Source organism: Rhinichthys klamathensis, unplaced genomic scaffold (genome assembly GCF_029890125.1).
Source record: "Rhinichthys klamathensis goyatoka isolate OS25496 unplaced genomic scaffold, OSU_Roscu_1.1 h1tg000087l_1, whole genome shotgun sequence".
NCBI classification, from domain to species: Eukaryota; Metazoa; Chordata; class Actinopteri; order Cypriniformes; family Leuciscidae; genus Rhinichthys; species Rhinichthys klamathensis.
This window is the reverse complement of record NW_026606627.1, coordinates 202,273-226,304: the sequence shown is the minus strand read 5'-3', so window position 1 is coordinate 226,304 and position 24,032 is coordinate 202,273. Positions and strand designations below refer to the sequence as shown.

The following is a 24,032-nucleotide window of genomic DNA, read 5'->3' as shown; positions in this document are numbered from 1 at the left end:
TGAAGTGACTCACCTGTTTAAGGATGCCAGCTGCCATCTCATGACCACAGTCAAAGATCACATGAAACTCTTTTCCTCGTTTCATTTCTTTAAGAAGGGGCTTGGCATCTTTTGTGTCTGCTGGTAGCTGCCGGATTTTTAATCGGATGTTGTAACGAGAAGGAGCCTTGATGAGCTCCTGTAATCGAATCAGACCTAAGCAGGAGAGAGAGGCAGAACGAGAGAGAAAGAATATAAAGTAGGTTATTACAATATTACAGGAATAGTTTCACCCAAAAATGTAAATTCTGTCATAATTTTCCTCATCCTGATGTTACAATTTGTTTTTTTTCTTTCATGGAACACAAAAGGACAATAATCATTTATATGGTCACCAAATATTGTAGCAAAATAACTATCCTATCACGGTTTAATGTGGACTATTCGGAATTAAGGTATTATTCCCTTTATTTTATGGAGAAGAGCAGCTTGGACAATCTATTTGTTTGAAAAAAACAACAACAACAACATTAAGCTAGTAAATGATGGCAGAATTGTCATTTGTGGATGAAATTTCCCTTTCAATATACTACAGAGCATCTGAAATATAATTTGGAGCCATCTATATGAAGGACCCTGCTGATTCGGATTGCGTCAAAGACAGAGACGTGACTTCCAAAAGTACAAAGTTTATTTCACACAGGAAACATTCAGTTTAAAACATCCTAAAAATAGATCTCATACAGTTTACTAATTAAATACCCACAGTTGATAAGAGGCCGTAATTAATCCAATTAGCAGAAGGGACAAACCACACAAAACAGTGAATAAAAAGTTCTTAAAGCAAGTGATAAACAAAAATAAAAAAAAACAATAATAATAATACACTCTCCTCTTCTGCTAAGCCTCAGTATCACAAGTCAGATAATTCGCATGTGGACATACACTGGCAAATACATTTTAAATACTGATTAGGGCAGAAGTCGTTAAAGAGCTGTGGTTCGAAGCCGCAAACGTCCACTGCGCCGTACAAACAGGACAGCGAGACAACAACACAAACGGTACACAAAACAGCAGCTAGCGCTCTGAGACCGCACCTGCAATAAAAATACAATAAAAGCACAAATAGTGCATTACTTTCAAAGGATTTCCCCCCACAGAATAAAAGAAAACTTACAATAAAGTTCCTTGTAGGTGAAACTTAAACTACAGTGAGCTTTATGCTACCCGCGCTCGCCACTTCACGCACACACATCCCTACTGACTAACAAATATTTAGACCGTGATCTCAATGCCAGTGGGTGTCTTCCCATTTAAGCCATCATATTAAAGAAACCTACTTCTAGTGAGGCAGGACAAATATTAAAAACACTCAACCTGTTCTCACGTAAATGCGTCTCTATAGCACGCATTGTGTTTTATCGTGCAATTTATACGCGAAAATGAGTTTTTACGTGCATATACGCAGTTTTCGCGTGCATTTGATACGCAGTTCATTTGCGTATAATACACACGCACCCCACACCACTAATTCTACCCAAACGTATAATACACACGCACCCCACACCACTACTAAACCTACCCTAACCAACCCATGCGTAGGCTATCCTATGCACGTAAAAACTCATTTTCGCGTATAAATTGCACGATAAACACACAATGAAAGCTCATTTCATTTAATTCTTATCTTTCTAATTAGAAGAAGAAGAAAGCTACAGATAAACATATGGATGGATGTTTAAAGTAAAAAAAAATGTGGGGAAATGTAATTGTTAAGCTGTATTTCCTCTCGCTATCTACTTGCTCTCTTCTCTATTAACTTCTTCCCAGTGAAATGTTGGACACTCCTGTCAATGAAATGCCACCTCATATTGTAATGAAACTCCACATTCCCACTTCAAAAGGTCATCAGCTGAAAAGATTATTTCTAGATTGCCCCCAAAAACCATCGGCCCTCATTTTCTTCACACAATGAAGGACTAACATCCTCAGAGTTGATCAACTATCCCGACCAAACAAGAAACCACAGATTTAGGGCCAGATTTACTAACAGCTCCAGCGCAAACCCCTGTTTTGGCGTTAAAACTAATACTCTCGGGATTTACTAAACACACGCAGTGAAAAATTAGCGCTGAAAATGCGTGGACAGGGTTATTTTTTTTGCTGCTGACATTAATGCAAATGCATTTGTAGGAGTTTTAAAATGTATGGGATGAGAGTATTTAAATGAATGGTGAAGTAAATCAAGGTGATTTACTAAGGTTTGTGCTCGTCAATACACTGGCTCTGGTGGATTGTGTTGGTCATTGTGGAAATGATCCGGCTGCGTCTGTGTTCTTTTATTTGCGCGTCGTCACTCCCATCTGCGCTATTTTGGGATTGTGCTCTCACGCTTATTTGCTCTGTTTAGTAAAGCTGGCCCTTAGTTTCTTCCTGAATCTATTTCCACTTTGGTCCTGTCCCAAATGCCACAGCACTGTAAGGCACACACATCTGCTGTGGACTTAGAAAAACCGCTAAGGCTATTTGGAACAAGACAATTATTTTGTATTCAAAACCTTTGTTTCCTACCTAAACTCCTGCAAAACTTGTTTCCTACCTGCAAAACTCCCAAAACATTACTGCAGTTTCCAGCTGAAATGAACACTAGTGGCAGTAAAACCAACAACCTTCATTTCTTTTCACACACAAAAAAATATATTAAGTGACAGATTATCGATTATTATAAAACTTATTATTAGTTCCAGTCCTTGATTCTAATTGGTCAATAGCTGTGTTTCTATGTGTTCTATGTATACTCAACACCCCTAGCAACCACTCTTAGCAATGTAAACATATGTTTGATCTCATTGATATTCATAGATGCCATCTACGTCACTCCAAATAGAACGCCGCCATATTTACGACCGATCTCGGCCAGTATGGCCGCCCAAACTGCCCATTTGAATGAGAGAGAGAGACAGAGATCCTTATTTGTTACCCCCAGTTCTCTTACGAGAGGTTCTCTCGTATTGCGTAAGTTTAGCTTACGCTACGGGAAAGATTCATCTTCTCGAGATATTGAAGCCAAAAATTATCCTTAATTTTGTATATGTTGTCAACGCAGTGCAGCAGCTAGCAGACCTAGAGCGGGCATTCTAGCGCGCTCATAGGCTACTCTGCGGGAACTGCACAGCCTACCAGTGAGCCCGACGTCACGTCCCGCCCTCGCTGCGTCCTAGCCCGCCAGAATGGGCCTAGCTTAGCCTATATAAGCGGGGCTCGGAGGCTGATTCTCTGATTTTCATCTCTTCAGCGAAGCTGCACGCATCGCTGGACCTTGAGAAGCCGCCGCCATTGAAACAGCGACAAGCCAGCTAGGACAGTGACTGAGGAAGCCGGCCGTCTTCGCCACCTTCAGCCTTCCGAAGCAAGCTACGCTATCCGGCGTCGTATCCTTTTTCTTATTGCAACCGAGCATCTAAAAGAGCACGAGCGTCTTTTTAAAAGATGCCTCGGTCCACTTGCGGCTCGTGCAGAGCCCCGCTCAGCGTCGGAGACCGCCACGTTATATGCGCTCTCTGCCTGGGCCAGGAACATGCTGCTCTTGCCCTCTCTTCGGGAGGATGTGAGCACTGTGAGGAGCTTCCGATGTCGACCCTGCGGGCTCGACTCGAAGCCTTCCAGGACGAAGCTATCTCTCCGCCCTTTGCTGGACCGCGCAGGAAAAAGAAGCGCCGTTCACAAAGGCCGCCGGAGCCTGCCGCCAACCACGACGCGCTCGCCGGAGCCCCTCCCTCGAGCCTCGCCGTCGCTCTCCCAAGTGGACGGCGCCGCCGAGAAGGGATACAGCTCTATTCCTAAGGTCGAGGAAGCTGTCGCAGCGCACCTTTGCCCGCCCTCCGCGAGATGGCGCTCAAAGTGTGCCCTGCCATCTAAAGCCTGCAGGACCTAATCTGCCCTTGTCGGTCGCGCATACGCCGCCGCCGGACAAGCAGCTTCCGCCCTGCACTCAATGGCTGTTCTGCAAATTCTCCAAGCCGATCTCCTCCGTGAGTGGGACGAGAAAGGCCGGGACCCAGCTGCCGTTACGGACCTGAGGAGCGCGACGGATCTCTCCCTTCGCGCTACTAAGGCCCTGTCCACACGGACACGGGTATTTTTATAACCGTGACTTTTTTTACGCGGTTCGGCCGTTCGTCCACACGGAAACGCACTGAAACCGAACATTTTTGAAAACCCCTGCCAGGGTGAGGATTTTCAGAAACGCCGGTTACAGTGTTGTCGTGTAGACAGTGAAACCGGGGTTTTTGCCTTGCGACGTCAGAGTGTGCGCCGTTATCAGCTATGTTTGAAATCAGATTTGCACTTCTGATTGGCCAACGTGGCTTTAGGGTTAAGGTTTATATCGCCGCCTGGTGGCGTGACATGCTCTTGACCGCGCTTGATTGCGTGTTTTTACGTTTTCATGTAGACAGAGACCGAGCATGTGTGGACGGGATTTTTTTTTTAAACGCTGTAGGAAAAACTCCGGTTATAAAAATACCCGTGTCCGTGTGGACAAGGCCTAAGTCTGCGGCCCAGGCCCTGGGGAGATGCATGGCCTCGTTAACTAACTGAGAGGCACCTTTGGCGTGGGGGGTTCATCCCTCTGGCTCCTCTGAGGAAGAGGATGATAAGCTCGTTTCTGCCTATCGACTGGCCGTGCATTGATTCAGAGAATGCTGCGACAGCCGTCACATAGACTTTGAGCGTGGAGGGGGATCTGCCCCTATCCAGCAGCTCTTGAAGGAAACTGAGCAGCCGCGGGACCCCACACGTTCGCGGATCTAGGTTTTTGTTAGTGCACCACTTAGAGAACACAGACCATTTGGACGCGTAGAGCCTTCTGGTAGAAGGTGCTCTAGACTGCGAGATTGTGTTCATTACTGCGTCTGGCAGGGCGATGGATACCCGTTGATCACCCACACATGTAGCGACCAGCGCTCCGGGTGGGGATGCCAGATCGAGCCGCGCTCGAGAGAGGAGGTCTGCTCTCAGCGGGACAGGCCATGGGGCAGTCTGTGACAGCCGCATTAGCTCTGGAAACCAAGTCTGGTTCTCCCATCGCGGGGCTATGAGGAGCACTGAATGGCGCGTTTTCTTTTATCCATTATTATCTGCCCCAGACTTGCCCCAATTTGCTTTCCATGATATATATATATATCTTGTGCATAACCCCTCCCCATACAGTGGGGATCACTTGAAGGCTTTTAAGAGTACCGATGCATATCAATATGCTGTGGCTGGATGGGTAAAAGACGTAAAAGTGCGGCACCTGGCCACCAAGGATTTATATTTAATCATGGGAAATGTAATAGGTATTATTAAAAAAAAAATCGAATGTATGATTTTGGTGGTTGTTTGCTCTGACTAAGTAGCGTTGTTAGCTAGTTAAGTGGCTAACAGCTGGTAGCTTGCCAGCTGTTAGTCACGGCTCACGGCTAGCTGTCATTAATCTGGATTAGGCCTGTCGCGATAGTCAATAAATCATTTAATCCCACGATAAAAAAAAATGAGCTCGATAATTTTTCAGGCCGCGATAATTTCCATTTGTTTGTTTTCCTCTTCTCTCTCTCTATCTAGCAAAGAGACTGGATGACAACTCTGTTAAAGACAAAACCGACTTATTTTATGTGAATACTCTCCAGAACAGACATTTAAACATAATGTTGTGTGTATTTGTCCATTCAGACACGAAACAGAGCTCAATTCATTACTCGTGCGCTGTATAGGGGTCTATGGCTGCACGCTTCGGGTCGGGTGTGTGCGCACAGAAAGATGAGACATGATACAATATGAGCTCTGTGAATGACAGCTAACCACTTCTTTCTTCTATCCTTTTCTTTTGGTATATAATAAAATACCAGTTCGGGGTTCCTCTTTCGGCTGTTTGTGCAGCCAACTGCACAACATATTGCAGGCATTACTGAGACCGTTGGTCGTAAAGATGGCGGCGCAAAGCTACAGTGACGTCATGTGACCCGAACGAATTGTTCATTGAAGCTTATAGAGTAGAGTAATGTGAGAGATAGTGTGAGCGAGTGTACCTGCATTTACAGTAGATACAGCATTTTCCTTCAGGTCAGTCCTATATTCGTAATAAAATATCGGTTTGAATGTCCGCTGTGATATCTTGTCCTTTTAACAGTTAAGGGTTTTCCGTGCCCTGACACGCTAGTCATTTGTTAGTTGCGTCGTACTTATTCGTGTTCACAAGTTTCAGTCCTTTCAATATAAAAGTCTTCTCTACTGACTCACTCACTCATAAAGACAGTCTTTGCCGCCATCTAAAGGCGAAATAATGTAACTTCTGCTGCTGTTCACAGTCAGGGACTATTTTTTCCATGAAAGTTGCATTGATGCATATTTTTTGGCTTTAATATTTGTATTGTGTGGTAACCACTTTATAAAAGCAATAAGGTACTCGAGGCTAGTGCTGTATCGTGAATAAGTCACGGCTGACTAACAACACCCTTCAGCCGTGACTTATTCACGATACAGCACAGCCTTGAGTACCTTATTGCTTACATAAATAACGTTACTTCTTTTGTTTGCACAGTTCCTTAACAATACTCCATTATGTCCTCAAATTGCTTCTATCATAGTGCATTATTTGTAAACTAATCAATTTTAATGTTTGCATCACATAACCAGCTCCATATGTACGGCTTTTCCGATAGCTCGCCGTCCAGGTGAGTGTGATTAAACTCTGGGGAGAGAGGGAATGGTGATTGTGTGCAAGCTGAGCGTGAGCTTGGTGTTACTGTGACATTAGATTTGTGGCTTAGAGTTATGTGTCAACTTCAACTAACCTGCTGAAAACTACAACATTAACCCAACCTTTCAGCTTAAACCAGATTAAACCAGGTCTTTCCCTGTAGGTCAAGGTAACAAAACAGCTTCTGCTGAGAGATACACTGCCTTAATTTAAATGAGAGAAAAAAAAACTGTCCACGCTGGCGGTTTCGCTGATTTGTCTGGTCGGCCATCTGATCTCCCAGCCTGACCAGCAGACGAGCATACAAACCTGACCAGCCTAAGCAGTTTAGCCAAGCTGGGAGCCAGCAAACCATCTGCCTGGTTTAAGTGTTTTGTTTGTTTGTTTGTTTGTGTGTTTGTTTGTTTGTTCCAGGGCTGCTGATTCTGTACAGACACCTGAAGTACAGGTAAAACGTTTGCTAATAACAACATAAAATAAGACAAAAATGATGAACTTTTAAAATGCACACACTGTCGAAGCACAGATCATTTAATTTGCCTGCAGTGATGAAATGTTTTTGATAACTCATGAATTCCTGTTGGTCACAGGTTTGCTCTTCTATCTCTTTGCGTAAATGGAAAACTGCATGTGGTGATCTACGGATTGTCTAATACCTACACTGTAAAAAATGATATGATCAATAAGTTATGATAAACTATGTTTTTACATTGCTTTAACTCATCAAAATAAGTTAAGCAATTTTCAACTTTTTTATGTTATACAAGTTTCAACTCAATTTTTAAGTCAGTTTAATGTAATTTAAGTTGAAATGACTTAAACATCCAAGTTGATTGTACTTAAAAAAAAAAAAAAAGTAAGGCAGCAACTTTTTTTTACAGTGTACCAACTGTTTGTTGATTCATATTTAACAAAGCATATTTCATCAGCTCAAACGTTTATTTAAACCGCTGTCCGGAAGCCCCGAGATAAATATCCTGGATATACTCTTGGTTGACTGGTTCTCCTCTAGAAAAGTGCCGCTATTAGCCAGTGATGTGAGATGAATGCAACTTCCCGTTGGCATTAATTGAAGAGGAAAGTGAAAGCTGGCTTCTGAGTTCTCCAGACAGGAAGGTCAAGGTTAATGTAGCCTTGACTGTATGAGCTTAATCATCTGTGACTAAATGTGTAGAGCAAATTGAACCAGATTAAAATCAGGTCACATGTATGACAAAATGCAAAGGTTTTACACTTAGAAGAAACATCTACACCCTTGTCTTGTTAATATCAAATGAATCCTGAGATCTGGAAAGACGTTTGAGAACTTGATCCTGTGAAGATAAGAGGCTGTGATGATTTCCAATGTATTATTGTGCAGTTTTATCAACTCTTTTCAAATCAATGCTGGCTGACAGTTTTTTAGCCTGCAATTATATTATCTTTAAGTTAAATTAAACTGTAATTTTACCCCAGGCATAATCATCCGCTCATTTAAAAATGCATTATTAGTTTAAACTTTGCACATAAGCAGTGAAGAGGCTCAGATTACAATGGTTGGCATTAAAATGACATTAAGACTATGAATTATTTCGTGGCAATAAAAACGGACGTTTCAAAGCACCAGTTTTCAAAGCAATTATCAGGACATTACAGCAAAGCCCTCAGAAACGCGGCGTGTTTGGAAGCATGGCAGCGCAGCTGTCTAAACTGTGTTGTGGGCACGCTTACACACACGATGGGCTGTGGAAAGCACCGCTGGACTCCTGCATTCGAGCACAAACAATTGAAATGGATGAAATGTTTCTATGGACACAATTGTCTTTCTCGTGCTGACGTACTGAAACAGAGCATATCAAACTGCCCGTGCCCGTCTTTAAACAGCAAAATTAATTTTAATAATGCCACAAATGCTGTCGATTGAGCTTAACTTGTACCGTAAATATTAGGGGTGTAACAATATATTGTGTGTCAATATATCACAATACAAAAATGCAACAATAAGTATCGTGTATAGTGACAATATTTACTGTGTATAATTCACCCAAAATTACAATTACTGTGTGAGAAAAAGTTCAAGTTTACAGCGTTTTATTGTCAGTACTACATTAAACTACTATATATAATGTTGAATATAATGTATAATAATGCAATGGGGGAATATTAGTGGGTCCTGATAATGCCAAATGTTTTATGTTACCAGTATAAAGTTCCTACATTATTTATCTAGTCAGTGAGAGAGATCAAGCATATTAGTCTAAAATAATTCAATATTTTCAGCTTCAGAATCATGAATATGTTATTCTGGTGTCTCTATTGTCCTGTGCTTTGGCTTATCAGCAGTCCAAGCCAGTCCAAATGTAGCATTTTAATCAACAGTACATTTTTTGTTAACCTTTTATCATATGTCTTGGAGTATCGCAATATTAGCGTATCGTGAGTTCAGTTAGATATGTATCGAATCGTGGCATGAGGGGATTGTTACACCCCTACTAAATATTCCTTCAGACTACACAGTGGTCATTTATGAAGATATTAATTTGGGGCATTTAGTAACACTTTTTCGATCTTTCTACCTCTCAATGAATGTGTATTTGCAAGCACTGTTCCTCTGTGCTGATGCAGTTTGTCCATGGATGGCATATGCATAACCTACTAATGTCTTTCCCTTGACACATTAAATCATTTATCTGCATTTGTTTTCTGCAATACACACTATGTTAGACGGCTCACACATCAAAGTATAAATCATCAGAGCTCTTTATAGCTGACACATCCTTCTAATAGAGCTAATTTTACTCAGCACTTGTAAATATGAGCTACTTTAAGCTCCTGGTTCATTGCTTTGTGTCTGTGCTGTGTCTATATCAGTGTGCATTCCTCAAGAAATAAAGCTTCTTTATTGGCATCTATGGTTCCACCTTTATCCTTCCATGGAATCTTCTCATTAAAAAGGTATTTATTGTGGAAAAAGTTTCTTTAGATTATTTAAATGTTCTTTACACTTAGGCCGTGTGTCCGCCAAAGCGTTTTTTCACGCGGCTGGCGTATTTTTTCAATTGTTTTCAATGGGAGCGCCGCGTTTTTAGAACGCCATGAGCGTAACGAGGCGCTGAAATGTTTTTTCACGCTAAAGCGCTGACAGCTCGCCGTTTTTGCTGGTCGCCGAGAGTTAAAGAATGTTCAACTTTGGGTAAAACCAAGCGGCAACATTCTAATCTGAAAAATGAAGCCTACCCGGAAGTGCGAAAAAATGCAATACATCGAAAATCCGCTAGAGGGAGATCCCAAAAGGGAGCAAATGTCCATAGACCCCATGTTAAAATGTCCGTTTTCACAGCATAAATTCATGTTTTTACAGGTTGGTCCCATGGACTTTTATTGTATTTTTCGATAGGTTCCGAGTGCCTGACAACTGTGAGGGGGGTGATTTTTTTTCTAACTCGTTAGTTTAGATCGTATTTAAATATAAAATGTATGGCAAATATGGGCGTGGTTAACTTTGATTGACAGCTGATAACGGGCTGCGTCGAGTGGAATTCCTGAAATTTGACCTCTCGGCTATGATCTGACACAACACATCACACCACCTCTGTATCCTTTCTGAACATTTGTATTGAAATATCGTACATAAAAGGGGTTGCTCTGCTATAAACTGCACTAACCGACACTGTAGGACTTACGTCGCCCTTTTTTTTCCGGTAAGTGACATTCCACTACTATTTCACGTAGTTAGCACTATTTAGCATCAATGTTTGTGGGCAGTGGCACTGCAACAGTTAGCATTAAATCGCCTCAGATAAGTTAGCGTCCGGGGTACTTTACCTATGGTTATAACTGACGTTTTGAACACTGTAAATGCGTCTGCCAAATGAATAAATGTAACATAAGAATAGACTGATCTGCAAGCTAGTTGGTCGCACGGAGGCGCCCGCGCCATTTGATGTGCAGTTGCCGCAGCACAGCCTATGAGCGAGCTATGCAGCTGCAAATGCGTTTTACATATAGGCTTCAGTAAATCGAGGAAAAGGAGTTTCAACATAAGAATGATACTGGCTGTAAAGAGTAGCCTCTACCAGTCGATCTTGTAACGGTACAGATAGCTGAGGCTCGGCTGAAGAGGTGCGTCCACCGGCCGGCTCAGTCTCACACAAAGCCCGCCCTTTTACCCATATATGGATTGGCCAGAAGGTGGGCGGGGTTAGGATTTCCCAAGATTTTCAAAAGATGGCGCAGCCCATACCCCAAAACCGTTATTCAGAAAGTCTATGGGTGACGTCACAGACGCTTTGTCCATATTTTTTACAGTCTATGGGTCAAACGCAGCGCTCATCACTGTCACTTTTTACCCAGCCGTCCAATCACAGTGGAGAAGGGGCGGGGCTAATACCACACCGACCAACCGCCACAACATTTCTTTCTGTACAACGACATCCACCAGCAGAGATAACCGAACAACATGGATGAAAAATACATTTTTAGTATGAAACAAATTATCTGCGAAATCAGTTACAAGTAAACTGTGCTGCGATATTCTGTATCAAAGCAACGAAGCGTCTCAACTGAAAAAACGCCATCAAGCGCCCACAGCTCGGCGTCTGCAGCCGAGCGTCTAGCGTTTTCAGCTGGCTAAAAATGCTTTAGTGGACACACGGCCTTAGGGGGGGAAAAAACTTTTTATTTTAAGAGCTGTTCACTGAAAGGTTCTTTGGTTAAACCAAAAAAGTTCTTCCAACCTATCATCGCAAAAACCCAGTTTTAGAACCTTTATTTATTGAAAAAATGCTGTGCGATCCCACTCATTTCTAACCCAACACTGAAGTGAACAGATGAGCAGTGTTGACAGAGCTTTGTGTTGCGGCTGCCAGTCCACGTCTGCCACTTCAGAGCGCAGCCATTAGGGAATGCCATTATGGCTATCGATTTGCTTGTTTGCATTCGTTCATGAAGTCGTTGTACAGAGAGGACAGAAAGACTCCAGGTGTGATTCTCAGGCAGACTTAGGGACAACCACCTTTTGTCCAATCAGTGTGTGTGAACATTTAACCATTCTTCTGTCGATCTCATTTTTAGCTGTAGCTCATCCAAGCCCATTTAAAGTCAAAATAATATAATCTGGTAGTTACTTTTACATTTCTTCATTTAGCCGAAGCTTTTATCCAAAGGGACTTGCACATAGTTACAAACAAGTGGGAAAAGTTGCTTCCGCCACAGATTGAGGATCTGCTGTTGCTACTGTAGTTAAAATGTGTCCAGTCTCCATTACTAACTCAAAAATGTCACATCACAACTAATACTGGGTCGTCTGAGACGTTATTGGAGTAACAAGCAGCAAGATTGTGTGAGATTCATTTTATACGACAGTTCAATAAATAAGAAGTTGACAAAAATAATTCCAAACAAAGAAACAGCAAAACACCAAACTACTGTAGTGATGTTTAGTTCCTGGATGATTCAGGGTTTTGTCGTTGTTTTTGTTTTATTTTATTTTTTTATGGAAGCCTATTTCCACCACTAGAAAAAGGAAGAAAAAATCATAACTTATTAAATCAGCATTATGACACAAAAAGTCTAAATTATGAGAGAGTAAATTGATATTGTGAGATACTAAGCCAATATTATGACACAAAAAAATAAGAATTATGACAAATAAAATATAAATTATGATATAAAGTCATAGTTATGGCACAAAAGGGTCAACATTTCAAATTGTTATACAACTATCTCCTAATTTCAACTTTTTATCTCATAATTGTGACGTAGTGTATCATAATTTTGACTTTTTATCGAAGAATTATCCCTTAGCATCTCATAATTTCAACTTTTTATGTCATAATTATGATTCACAACAAATTGTTGCTTCCATAGTTTTTGAACAGTTGAGTGAATGATTCAATTACTTACTCATAAAGAGAGTCACTTGCCTTGTTATGAATGATTCAAACTTTTTGAACAAATCGGACGAGTGAATGATTCATTGACTCTCATTTGTGACCAATACTTTTAAATAATTGCGCATGGTAGATATCAATTAAAATGACCCAACAGAACAATGTGATCGACACAATGTGCAGATTTACTGTAAGTGCGAAGCAAATAAAAATCTCCTTGTGTATCTATCTAGATACTGTTTTAGCAATGACATGTTTTTACAACTTAAAACCTTTTCGATAGAAATGTAATGTGGGAGAAATGGATTATAAGACACCACATTTGAACTTTTTAATCAACGTTAATCAATAATACTTTATATCAGTGAATAGGAACATTGCTGTTTAAATAATAGTTTTTTTCCCTTTTCATATAAATAATTACATTTTCATTTAACTTATCAATGTTATTGTTAAACAAACGGTTAATCAATTAACCTGTTTAACTAAACGGTGTAAGTACTAATACTGCTAAAGATCGGTAACACTACAATAAGGTTCATTAGTTTGCATTAGTTAATATATTAACTAACATGAACTAACCATGAGCAACATATTTGTTACAGTATTTATTAATCTTTGTTAATGTTAGTTAATACAAATAAAGCTGTTCATTGTTTGTTCATGTTAGTTGCCAGTGCATTAACTAATGTTAGCAATATTTTAATAAAGTATTAGTAAATGTTGAAATGTTTCTATGAATGCAATTGTCTTTCTCGTGCTGACGTACTGAAACAGAGCATATCAAAGTGCCTGTGCTTGTCTTTAAACAGCCAACAGCCTTTCAGGCACTATGCAAAATTAATTTTGTGGTAATCAACCTTATGCCACAAATGCTGTCGATTGAGCTTAACTTGTACCGTAAATATTAGGGGTGTAACAATATATTGTGTCACAATACAAAAATGCAACAATATGTATCGTTGATAGTGACAATATGTGTTGTGTATAATTCACCCAAAATTACAATACAAAAAAAGTTTACAGAGTTCAAGTGTCAGTACTACATTATATAATGTTGAATATAATGTACAATGGGGGAATATTTGTGGGTCCTGATAATGCCAAAGGTCTTCTGTTACCAGTATAAAGTGTCCTGTTATTTTACATATATCTAGTCAGGGACCGAATACAAGTCTAATATAATTCTGTCTTTTCAGCTTCAGAATCATTATTAGGTCATGCTAGTTAACCAGTGTTAACTAATGAACCTTATTGTAACGTGTTACCTAAAGATCTTTGGAAAATCTTTTGCTGTATTGGGCCACATTTATATGAACACAGTGTCACAGAATAACATTGTGTTGTTGCTGTGCAGAATTGTGAATAAGGCTGAGTGAATGCCTTGGGAAGTCTGGCAGCAGAGCCTGGAGTTGGCGAGTTTGCTCCCGAGGCGACCTCTGGCATATGGCACATGTACCGCTCACTGCGCGAGCACTTGCTGCCTACTGTTCAAGCAGAGCCTGTCAACCAGGGGGGTTTGGCCATACTGGAGTCCAGACGGAGACCAGGGAATGGTGCAAAGCCCAGGCCAAAGGGTCAGTCTGCCTAAGGACTGTTGGAGAATAGAACCGCTGAGCTCTCACCTGTGCTGTCGTCGTAAACCACAGTGACCGTTTTCCACTTGAAGAAGTGGACCAGGTCTAAGATGGCTCTGCTGAGGGAGGAGAAGTCTGGGTAAAGGCTGACGTAGAAGGAGTCACGGTTGTCTGACACTTGGTGCTTCCACTTGGTCTGGATGTGCGGCACCCCGAGAGCGTTACAGATGGACTGCACCGCGTTGGCCGAAGAGCTGTGGGACGGGCCGAAGATGGCCGCCACTCCCAGAGAGAGCTGGTCACAAGCTGGAATAACACAACAAGAAAGAGAGAAAAATACACGTTTATTATCTTTCTGTTGCTGTACTTTCCAGAGTCTGCACACTGAATGGTGTTCTAAAATAGGTTACACTTCATTTTAAGGTGTCATTGTTACAGTGTAATTATACATTTAAGTACATATTAATTAACAATATGTACTTACTATAGGGTTAGGGTAGGATTAGGATTTGGTAGTTGCATGTAATTATGCATAACTTGATGTTGTTCTAACACTGATGGGAATTTAGATGAATCTGTATATTTGCATTATTTATTAGTGATAGATTCATGTAATTTTGTACATTTTTTAGACTTGTTTTGTAATGTATAGATGTAGGTGAAACTCTATTTTCATTATTTATGAGATATTTTTTAAATGGTTGATGTTTTAATGTTGATTTGTACATTTAAAGCCTTGGATACTTTAAATTACAGTAGCATTCTTTCAGTAATAGAACTAGTAATTTATTTATATTAACAAAAAGAATTACTATGCACTTTGTGTGTGCTTTTTTTTCAGTATTCATGGGTGACTTTTTTTTATGCGAATTACATTTTTTACATTTTAGGGTCTTGATGTTTGTCAATAATATGAAATATTTAATCCGGAAAGGACAAAACAAATGATAATAAATGAACCCCTGAAAGGTTCCATATAGAACCTTTTTCCTGGTTACAAAGAACTCTAAATGGTTCTTTTGATTGAACCCTTAAAAAGGGTTCTATATAGAACCGTTTAGGGGTTCCAAATACGTAGCGCCTGATGGAACCTTTTAAGGTTCTATTATATAGAACCTTTTCTTCTAAGAGTGTACAGTACATGTAACAAGGTAACTGTAAAATAAAGTGTTACCTAAAAATATAATATAATGGATTGGCTGGAGTCAATTAGGAAAATGAATTACGTTCATTTCTTTTTTGTATTTGATATTTTACAAGCTAAAATAAAGCAAAGGGAGAAAAATAGTTTTATTAACTTGTTACTTTCTGGGCTCTAGGTATCCAGAGAAGTCTGAGTCTACACACTGAGTATTGTTATGAAAATATAATATAATGGAATGGCTGGAGAGAGGGCACAAAAGTAAACGGTGTAATGTTTCGCCGCTAGAGGTCGCTTATTCTGAAGAAAGGCGTATCTTGAGATCGATATTAGACGTGGTAAATCAAGAAAACGAGATTTAAACAGACTGTGTTGAGCTGTATAACAATGATTAGTTTCTGTCGATGAATGTATCCAAACAGTTGCTCATCTGTCTAATAAAACACATAATATATTAAAGCGTCTTTGATGTTTCCATGGTTTCCACTACGGATATCGAGGGTAACGCGGGTATGATGTCACTGATAGGGTCCGTGTTAAACTGCTTATTTCTCTTGATTTAAACATTCTTAGAAACATTTGGGATAATGTAAGTATACAAATCAACTAAATATATAACATTTTCTAGTGGTTTTTTGGATAATTTAATCCCAAAATCTTACATAGTGTGCCTTTAACTCTTTTTGTATTTGATATTTTGTTATAATAATAGAGTGTCCAATCGGCGTCGTGTTACTTTCATTGTCCAAAATAATATTTATTCCAAACTCTGAACTCATTTGCTTTTATTACCCATAATTATTTTGGCAACGCCACTGTGTTTTAATTGCATCTTTGTAATCTTTAAATAAACTGGCATGGAAAAAAGTTACAGTGGCAGCGGCTAATGGAGTGTGTGATCATTATAAGAGAATTCAGATGTTTCCCCAGCGTGTAAATGACATATGATTGCAGCCTGCAAACCTGTCTCAGGGGTATCAGTAGTTCACTGGATCACCCCTTCTGACTCATTACCTAAAACCAATCAGTTCTCTCTGCATATGCACCAGACGGCTATGATGTCCCCGTGGGGTTAAATGAGCTCGGTCTAAAGCCCACGTCCCTCCTCGTATATCTCACAGCAGATCTGTGATGGCGTGAGGTCTCGCTGGAGGAGTCGGCTTTACCTTTCCTGGAGGCCTCGAAGCTGTCGTGGATGTTTATCCTCTGGATGTCGTATGTAAGTGTGGTGTTTGGCAGTAAAGTTCTGTTCCTGTTGATTGTATTTAAAGCAAACTTAAAGGCAAGTTCTTCAGCACCTGATGGGCCACTTTCAATGGATTCAAATATCCCCCCTAAAAAAGAGAATAAAGAGAAAAACGGTATTATTAACCTGTTACCGTATGGCCTCTAGTTCTCTTGTTGAATTATAATATAATACACTCATTGAATAATTTAATATAACATAATATAATATAATACACTCATTGAATAATATAATATATACAATGAATACAATATAATATAGAAGATACAATATAGAAGATAAGTGTGCAGATTTCTATACTTAATAAATTAGTCAAAGCCAAAGTTGGTTTATTGTCAATTTCTGTCATATAACAAGAAAAAAATAACTTGTCTACACCAGTAGATCATCTAGTGAAAAAGAAGTACACTACAGCATACTTTTACAAAAAGTGCCTATTACAAGAAATAATATACTTAAAGGAATATGCTTAAGTGTGAACTGAATGTAATGTTTTAAGATACTTAACTGCATATTAAATGCATTTAAATGAAAATGTTTTAGTTTATATTTATATTAAATGCATGAATCTGAACTTTAAAGAGCTTTTTGTGAGGCTTCATAATTAATTTCATAATTACATGATAAGGTAAAAGTGCACTGCCAAATACACTGACAAGCATTTATACTTTAATGTAATTTCTTTTAAAACTTGTATGTCATGTATTTATAAATATATTTGTAATGATGAAGTTGCATTTTAAACATATTAACTTTAAATGCAATAACGCACTCCAGTTAAAATTATAATCAACTTCTCTACATATATTTTTCTATAGTAAACACATCAACATATGTGTACTTCCTTAAAGCACAACAAAAACTTTAAAACAATGATTTTACATGTACTTTTTAGTGTTACTATTTAAGTATGTTAAAAACATAGTTATAAAAATTGATTTTCTTTAAGTTCATTTAAGTGGCCTTTTATTTCATTAATAATATATCATCTACAAGTAGAGTTCACAAAGAGAGGTGGGAAATAAATACAAATTTTAACAAATATTGTAGTAGAAATACCAGCATAAATACAAGAACAGCAAAATATGGAATCAAAGTTCGTAGGTTTAGTGCGGCGAATGTCAAAGAACAGTGTAATGTCAGAAGTTGGAAGGGGAAAAGAAAATGACCGCTTGCTTTGACTCAACCCATTCGAGTGTATAATAGATATATCCAAGCTCCTTACAGAAGGTATGTTTTCAGAGCGCTTGACAGGCTGTATATAAATGGATGCCTTTAGTGTTGGGGACTGATGTGTTCTGATTGGCTGGCGAATCAATCAATCAAGCCCTGGGGAGCAGTGAAGCACAGCACGGAGAGATTGAAGTGTTTTGCTTGGGTCAGTCAGCAGTTTGCCCCTGTTGACTCACCATATGTCAGACTAGAGCTCGATTCAGTGTTTTACTTACACTCACTGGAGGCTCCATCATTTAAATGATCCCTCAAGACAGTGCAAATAAAACCATTTCACCGCCACACACAACTCTCTGCTGGTGGATATTAAAAGGTGTAGGACAAGAGCAAGTATTACTGATAGTTGTTGTTTCAACACCTACAGCAAATTGTGACAATACTTGTTTTCTTAGATTGAAAGAAAAAAATAAGCTTTAAGAAGTTAATGTCCTTTTAATAAAATAGGTTATAAAGTTTACTGTAGCTATGGACGCTTTTTTTTCTGTCATTTGGCCAAAATCTCATAGTATTAAAGACCAAGTGCTAAAGTACTGGCTATGACTTTACAACAAATGCGACACTCTTCTCCGCTCCTCATATACGTAAAACGTTAGCCTTTATATGTAGTGTTTCTTACGTAAAGAAATGTGCTTTACCCATTAAGAAAATCAGTTCTTCATTCACCTTTGCATTGCAAACAAGCAGAGATGCTGCAAACTGTGTGCGAAACTTCATTCATGATAGAAGTGGGTGGAGTTATGAGGTTTGACTGACAGTTTGAGGAGCCAATAGAGTTACGTAAGGTCACTAGAGGTCATCAACTGACTTTCTCTATAACAGACAGACAATGGACAGGTAACAGCAAACTCTCCCCCAGGAAAAAAACATTCACACATTAAATATCCATCATCCATCTCGTAACTCATAGGGCAAACGCTGACAGTGATAAACTGGGGTTTGTATGATATGATGAATCATTTTCAAATGGGAAATGTCAGTTTCTCATCAAGATCTCTCAAGCACCTGACAAACCTGGATTTTTCCATAGCCATTCAGTCTCTGTCTATATGTGGTTTCCAATGACATGTACAAATTACAGACTGACCGTTCGCATTCACCATCTCTTTCTTAATAAATTGGGCGAGTTGTCAGACATTTTACTCAAGATTCTGATACAACTAATAACTTATTTTATTTGAATATTTTAACTGTTTAGTCATATGGAAAAATCAATGAGTGCTTTAACTCGTTTGTGTTCTGGGCCGCATCCGGATCAGATGGTGGACCTGCGCCTCTACACGGCCACATCCCATCCCTGAAGTGTCAGCAGAGATTGTGTCAACTAGACTCTCATGGACACGACAGACATCAGCACTGATCCTCAACAAACTTCAACCAGATGAACTGTTTAATATTCTGATCCAATCTGACTTCTGACCTGTAATGCTCCTGAATCATAATCATACACTGTTGGTTGGTCGGCCAGAGCGGCTGAGTCTGGTTTCTCCCAAGGTTTATTTCTCCATTCTGCCACTGATGGAGTTTGTGTTCTTGCCTCTGTCGCCTTTTTTCACCTTTGTCGCCATTGGCTTTTGGCTTGCTTAGTTGGGGACATTTAGTTTAATATTCAACAATATTATTGATCTGCCTGCATTGACTCCATTATATGAGACCTGAACTGAGCTGGATGATGACATCACGGTTTTCTCCGAAGTGGCTATATATATAAATGAACTAAATTAATAACTTTTCTTTATTTTTTACAACAAAATTAATCATCACTGAACTTACTTAAGCTGGACTGTGACGCTATTTTCTTCTGGAAACAAACTTTGTTGAATTATTTTCCTGTTGTCTCTGTAAAGCTGCTTTGAAACACTCTGTATTGTAAAATGCCCTATATAAATAAAGGTGGCAAGTGACCATATGGTACAATGTATTTTGTTCAATGATGCACACCTAGCCGTGGATTATTTGTTTATGTATGTAATGTATATACATACAGTTTCTCAGAGGAACGCAAAACATCTGCGAGAGAACGCAAAAGCATTGACATATCATTTTTCCTCCCATCTCATATTGATTGTCCTCCTATCGCAGTGCATTGCATTTAATCTGACATATGCAAAACTTTTTAACAGTTTAAAATTAGTCAAGACTGCAGAATATTTTATCATCGCCATATAACTAATGTGTAGTCTTAAGAACCTAAAATGCCTACAGTAAATAGTTAATATTTAAGATACATTTTTAAAAATAAAACTGGTTAAAAAGTCACCATGAAATCCAAATCGACAATTCCTATTTTTTTATGGAATATTGCAGTAATTATTATAAATGATTTAATGGTGCACTAATATTTTTCCATCATAATGTTGAATCAGAATAGCTTCCCCTCCCTCTTGCAGCTTCTCTTCTCTGATGACGAGGGTGGGGCTATAACCTGTCACTCACATGAGATCAGCCAATAGCAAACCACAACCAGCCACTCAATTCCCCACAGACACAATCAAGCCCCGCCCACATTTGTTCTTGTTCCAGAAGCTGTTTCACTCGGATATACGGCACACTGGGGATTGGGGAAGAAATGACTAGCACAACTTCCATTTCCAACACAGGCTCATTGGAAAAACGTACCTGTGGCAACATTTTTGCAAAACGCAAAATACATACAAATACGTACATATCACTACAGTTTCTAAAAGAAATAAACACTAGAGGCAGTAAAACAGCAAGCACTTTTAACCGTTTTCACTCACAATTATGATTACAGGGCAGATTATGGATTAATAAAGACTTGTTTTCACACGGCTCCTTGCACAATTACGTTATGACCTCAAAACACTTTTTACCATAGTGCATGATTTGTAAACGAATATATTTTGAACTTTTCATCATTTAATCAGTTCGATATGTACAGTTTTACTGACATATTAAGCTTGCTCGATAGCTCAGCTGATTCAGAATGGTATACGAACCCTGTGAAAGACAAGTCACGATAAAAGAGCTCAAAGACAAGAGTTGAAAAACAAGCTAAAATGGCGTGGTTTGGGGTTTTTATGTCACGTTTGCTTTTGTTAACACTATCGGGTAGGTTTAGTGTAGGTGTACATTGTTTTAAAATGGAGCATTGAGCTTTTAGCGACACTCACCGGACATTTCAATTCAGAAATGCGGTGATACATACAAAGTCCAACGTAATAAAACATTGCCATATTCACGTGTATCTGTTACGGAAAAAAACGAAACATGCTTTTACTGGACATTTCACTTTGAAACTGTCGCAAAACGTGCACAACGCAACGTATTTTGCGGTTTGCAAAAATTTTGCCACATGTAGGTTTTTTCTAATGAGACTGGGCTGTCCATCTCATGCTGACTTTCAGCATTCTCCTGATTTGAGTCCCGGCCTGGCCTGAAGAGCTGCATGACTGGCACTGGCTCAGTTCTCAGCTGGCCTGTCCCGTGAACAATACCCTGTGACCCGATCGCTCGCATCAGCCTCACGCATGCCACGGCATTCGAAAGTATCCGCTCTCAGAAGCTGTGATATATTATCACACAGCCGTTACATAATCAATGCTAGCACAATACATCCATTTCTGCCTCCACAGGGAACGCTTGCTTACAGCCGAGCACCAGAACAGCACAGAGGAAATTAGTAAAGTAGTGGACATCGTCCTGTCATTTATCATCTAACATCATCAATCGCTCTGACCACAGTGGGATTTCCTACAAAACTGATCAATATCATACAAGAAGAATTTAAATGACAAGCTTTAACATATGAAACACTTTTCAACATGAAAATGGCACATTACTTTCTCACATTATTTTCTTTTCTTTTTGCTATTCCTTTAACACATTTTAGGGAGTCTTCTAGAATCTAAGGCAACCACTTGTTAGCCATTATCAGAAGATAAATATTATTGATGGTTTTATCTGTTTTCTATAGTTGGTGTCCAGTGTTGTGGTGAGAAGGAAACGTGCCGAACTGCGGAGATTTATCTTGGAAGACTCAAGAGGATATTTAAGGGGAACAGATGAGGGGTGTGAAATCTCATCAACATAAATGTTGATTCATGCTGGTTTTATCATAAGTTCAACCCCACTTTTATAGCTTAGTGAAATGTGCTGCGAATTGATAGCAGGATGTCCGCTGGTCTCCATAGCTGTAAGAAGGCAATGCTGCTTGCAAAAGCCCCTAAAAACACTGTTGAAAGAGTCATGTGCTGTTTTACAGATGTTGATGTGTTTGTTTCCACACAAGGTTTCTTAACTTTTCAGCTGCTCCTGAAAGACCAACCTGGGGTGTGTTTCCCGAAAGCATCGTTAGCCAACTACGGTCGCAAGTTCCGTCATTATCAACATAGTTAAACGAGTCGGTGTTTCCCGAAACCATCGTTCCAACGAACATTCGCAAACAGCATCGCAGAGGTGTGTGTGTGTGAGCGACAGCTCTCGAGTTTCTAGATTGCATGATATGTGGACTCAATAAATCCTTATCTTGAGCAAAATAAGCAATCTGACATTCAGTGCAACCTGTGTCTTTTATTTAGAATACATACAAATGTCATTTACGTCTTTGAGTTTGTCAAGAGATTTAAAGCACCGTTTTTGAAGACTGCGCATGTGTGAACGAGCTCTACTATGTAAGAACGAGTCTATGATTGAATCTGGAAAAAAAGTGAAATAACTGAAAAAAATGAGAAATACTCCTCAGATGCCATGTCTGTAATTTATAGCAAAACATCTAGCATTAATTCGATCTCAAACAGTTTCATTAAAATAAGTTATTACTCCACCACGTGTGTGACGTCATAAACCAACGTGGTTGAACGACCACTTTGCTGCAATATGGTTTAGGGAAACAGTCGTGACGAGCTAGTTGATTTCTTCAGCGATGCATCGAACTGCGGTAGTGAAGCAGCGAGTTACGGCGTTGTACGGGAAACACAGCCCTGATTGACAGAGATTTTTTGCATAGCTATGCACTGGATCAGTATCAAACCAGCAATAATCACCTAAACCAGTATGGAAATTCATTCATTTAGAGCAGGGTCAGAAAATTCATACATATTCAGGAACTCCATAGATAATTACTGGATATGGAAGGTATTAATTCTTCCAACTCACTCCAGAGGAAATTTATATTGCTCAGAGGCTCTCAGAAATAATCAAGTATCAATATTGTCACAGACGTTTCTCCTAAAACTCATTGTGTGAAATAAAAATAGAAACAAGTGAGACAATTGTTACAGTAAGAGAATAGAGCAATCAAATGATTGTGGATAGCTCTGATAGTTTAAAGATGTTGTGTTTCTTGAGTGCAATTTTGATTGCAGACTTAAGTATCTTGGCAGATCAGAGCTGTGAGATTATCTCCTGAATTACATATTTATATAATTAGATCCTGAAACTCTATAAAAGGCCCGTGTGAGATTACCAGGGTCTGTTTTCTCAGGTACAACATCTGAGAAGCAGGAGAATTAAAGTTCTGGTGCCAGATTCATTAACATTATTAAGAATAAAATACTTCCTAACTGCTATTTTCTTAAGAACATAATTTTTTTACTCCTAAAAAATAAAGAATAAATTCTTATCTTTTCTAAAGATAGTTCTTAAGACAAAATTTGTTTTGAGGAATGCAAATTATTGAAAAGAATCTTAAAAATGATCATAAATAGCTTAAAATAGCCTAAAATTAAAAGGATGATAAATCCCCAAAGGCAATATGTTTAATACATTTATGAAGCTTTTCAAATTAATTCTTGCAATTAAGCTTTACAACAGAACTCTAGAAACACATACCGTAACTACTAGAGAGATGCGCTCATTTTATTTTCAAGTTGTTATGGCACAATTTTCAGCAGCATGTAGTTGTGCACGTGTGATCACACACTAAACACTAAAACACACACAGATACAGGACACTTTCACACTAGATGGAGCGCAAAGAAATGCAACAGACCAGCTCTAACAGCTACATTAAAATTACTCTTTTGAACCCGACACGACACATTCAAAATGAGACAATGAGTGCTAAACTTTGGTCAAACCAGTTGCAACAAAAATATCATGCACGCTTATTATGATAATTACTGCAGACAGAGCAAAAAAAACGGGCTATGAGGGATGACGAAAATGATGCTGCAACAATTGCAATATTAACAACAAGGTCCCGATTTGACACGTTCAGTCATGGCCAAACATTGTTTTCATGATCGATCACTGTTATGTGTGTGTGTTAGTTGGTTTTCAGCAAGAC

General features: G+C 39.1%; 1 protein-coding gene across 1 annotated transcript in view; it reads right to left on the bottom strand.

Moving 5' to 3' along the window:
• The window catches only part of grik2 (glutamate receptor, ionotropic, kainate 2), a 250,725-nt gene that overhangs the window by 161,010 nt on the left and 65,683 nt on the right, over positions 1–24,032 (bottom strand). Inside the window, exons 3-5 of the mRNA XM_056251625.1 lie at positions 16,473–16,640; positions 14,214–14,471; positions 14–195 (exon numbers count right to left, since the gene is read on the bottom strand). Of these exons, the coding sequence (XP_056107600.1) occupies positions 14–195; positions 14,214–14,471; positions 16,473–16,640 (608 nt within the window). The remainder of the gene's footprint in view (positions 1–13; positions 196–14,213; positions 14,472–16,472; positions 16,641–24,032) is intronic.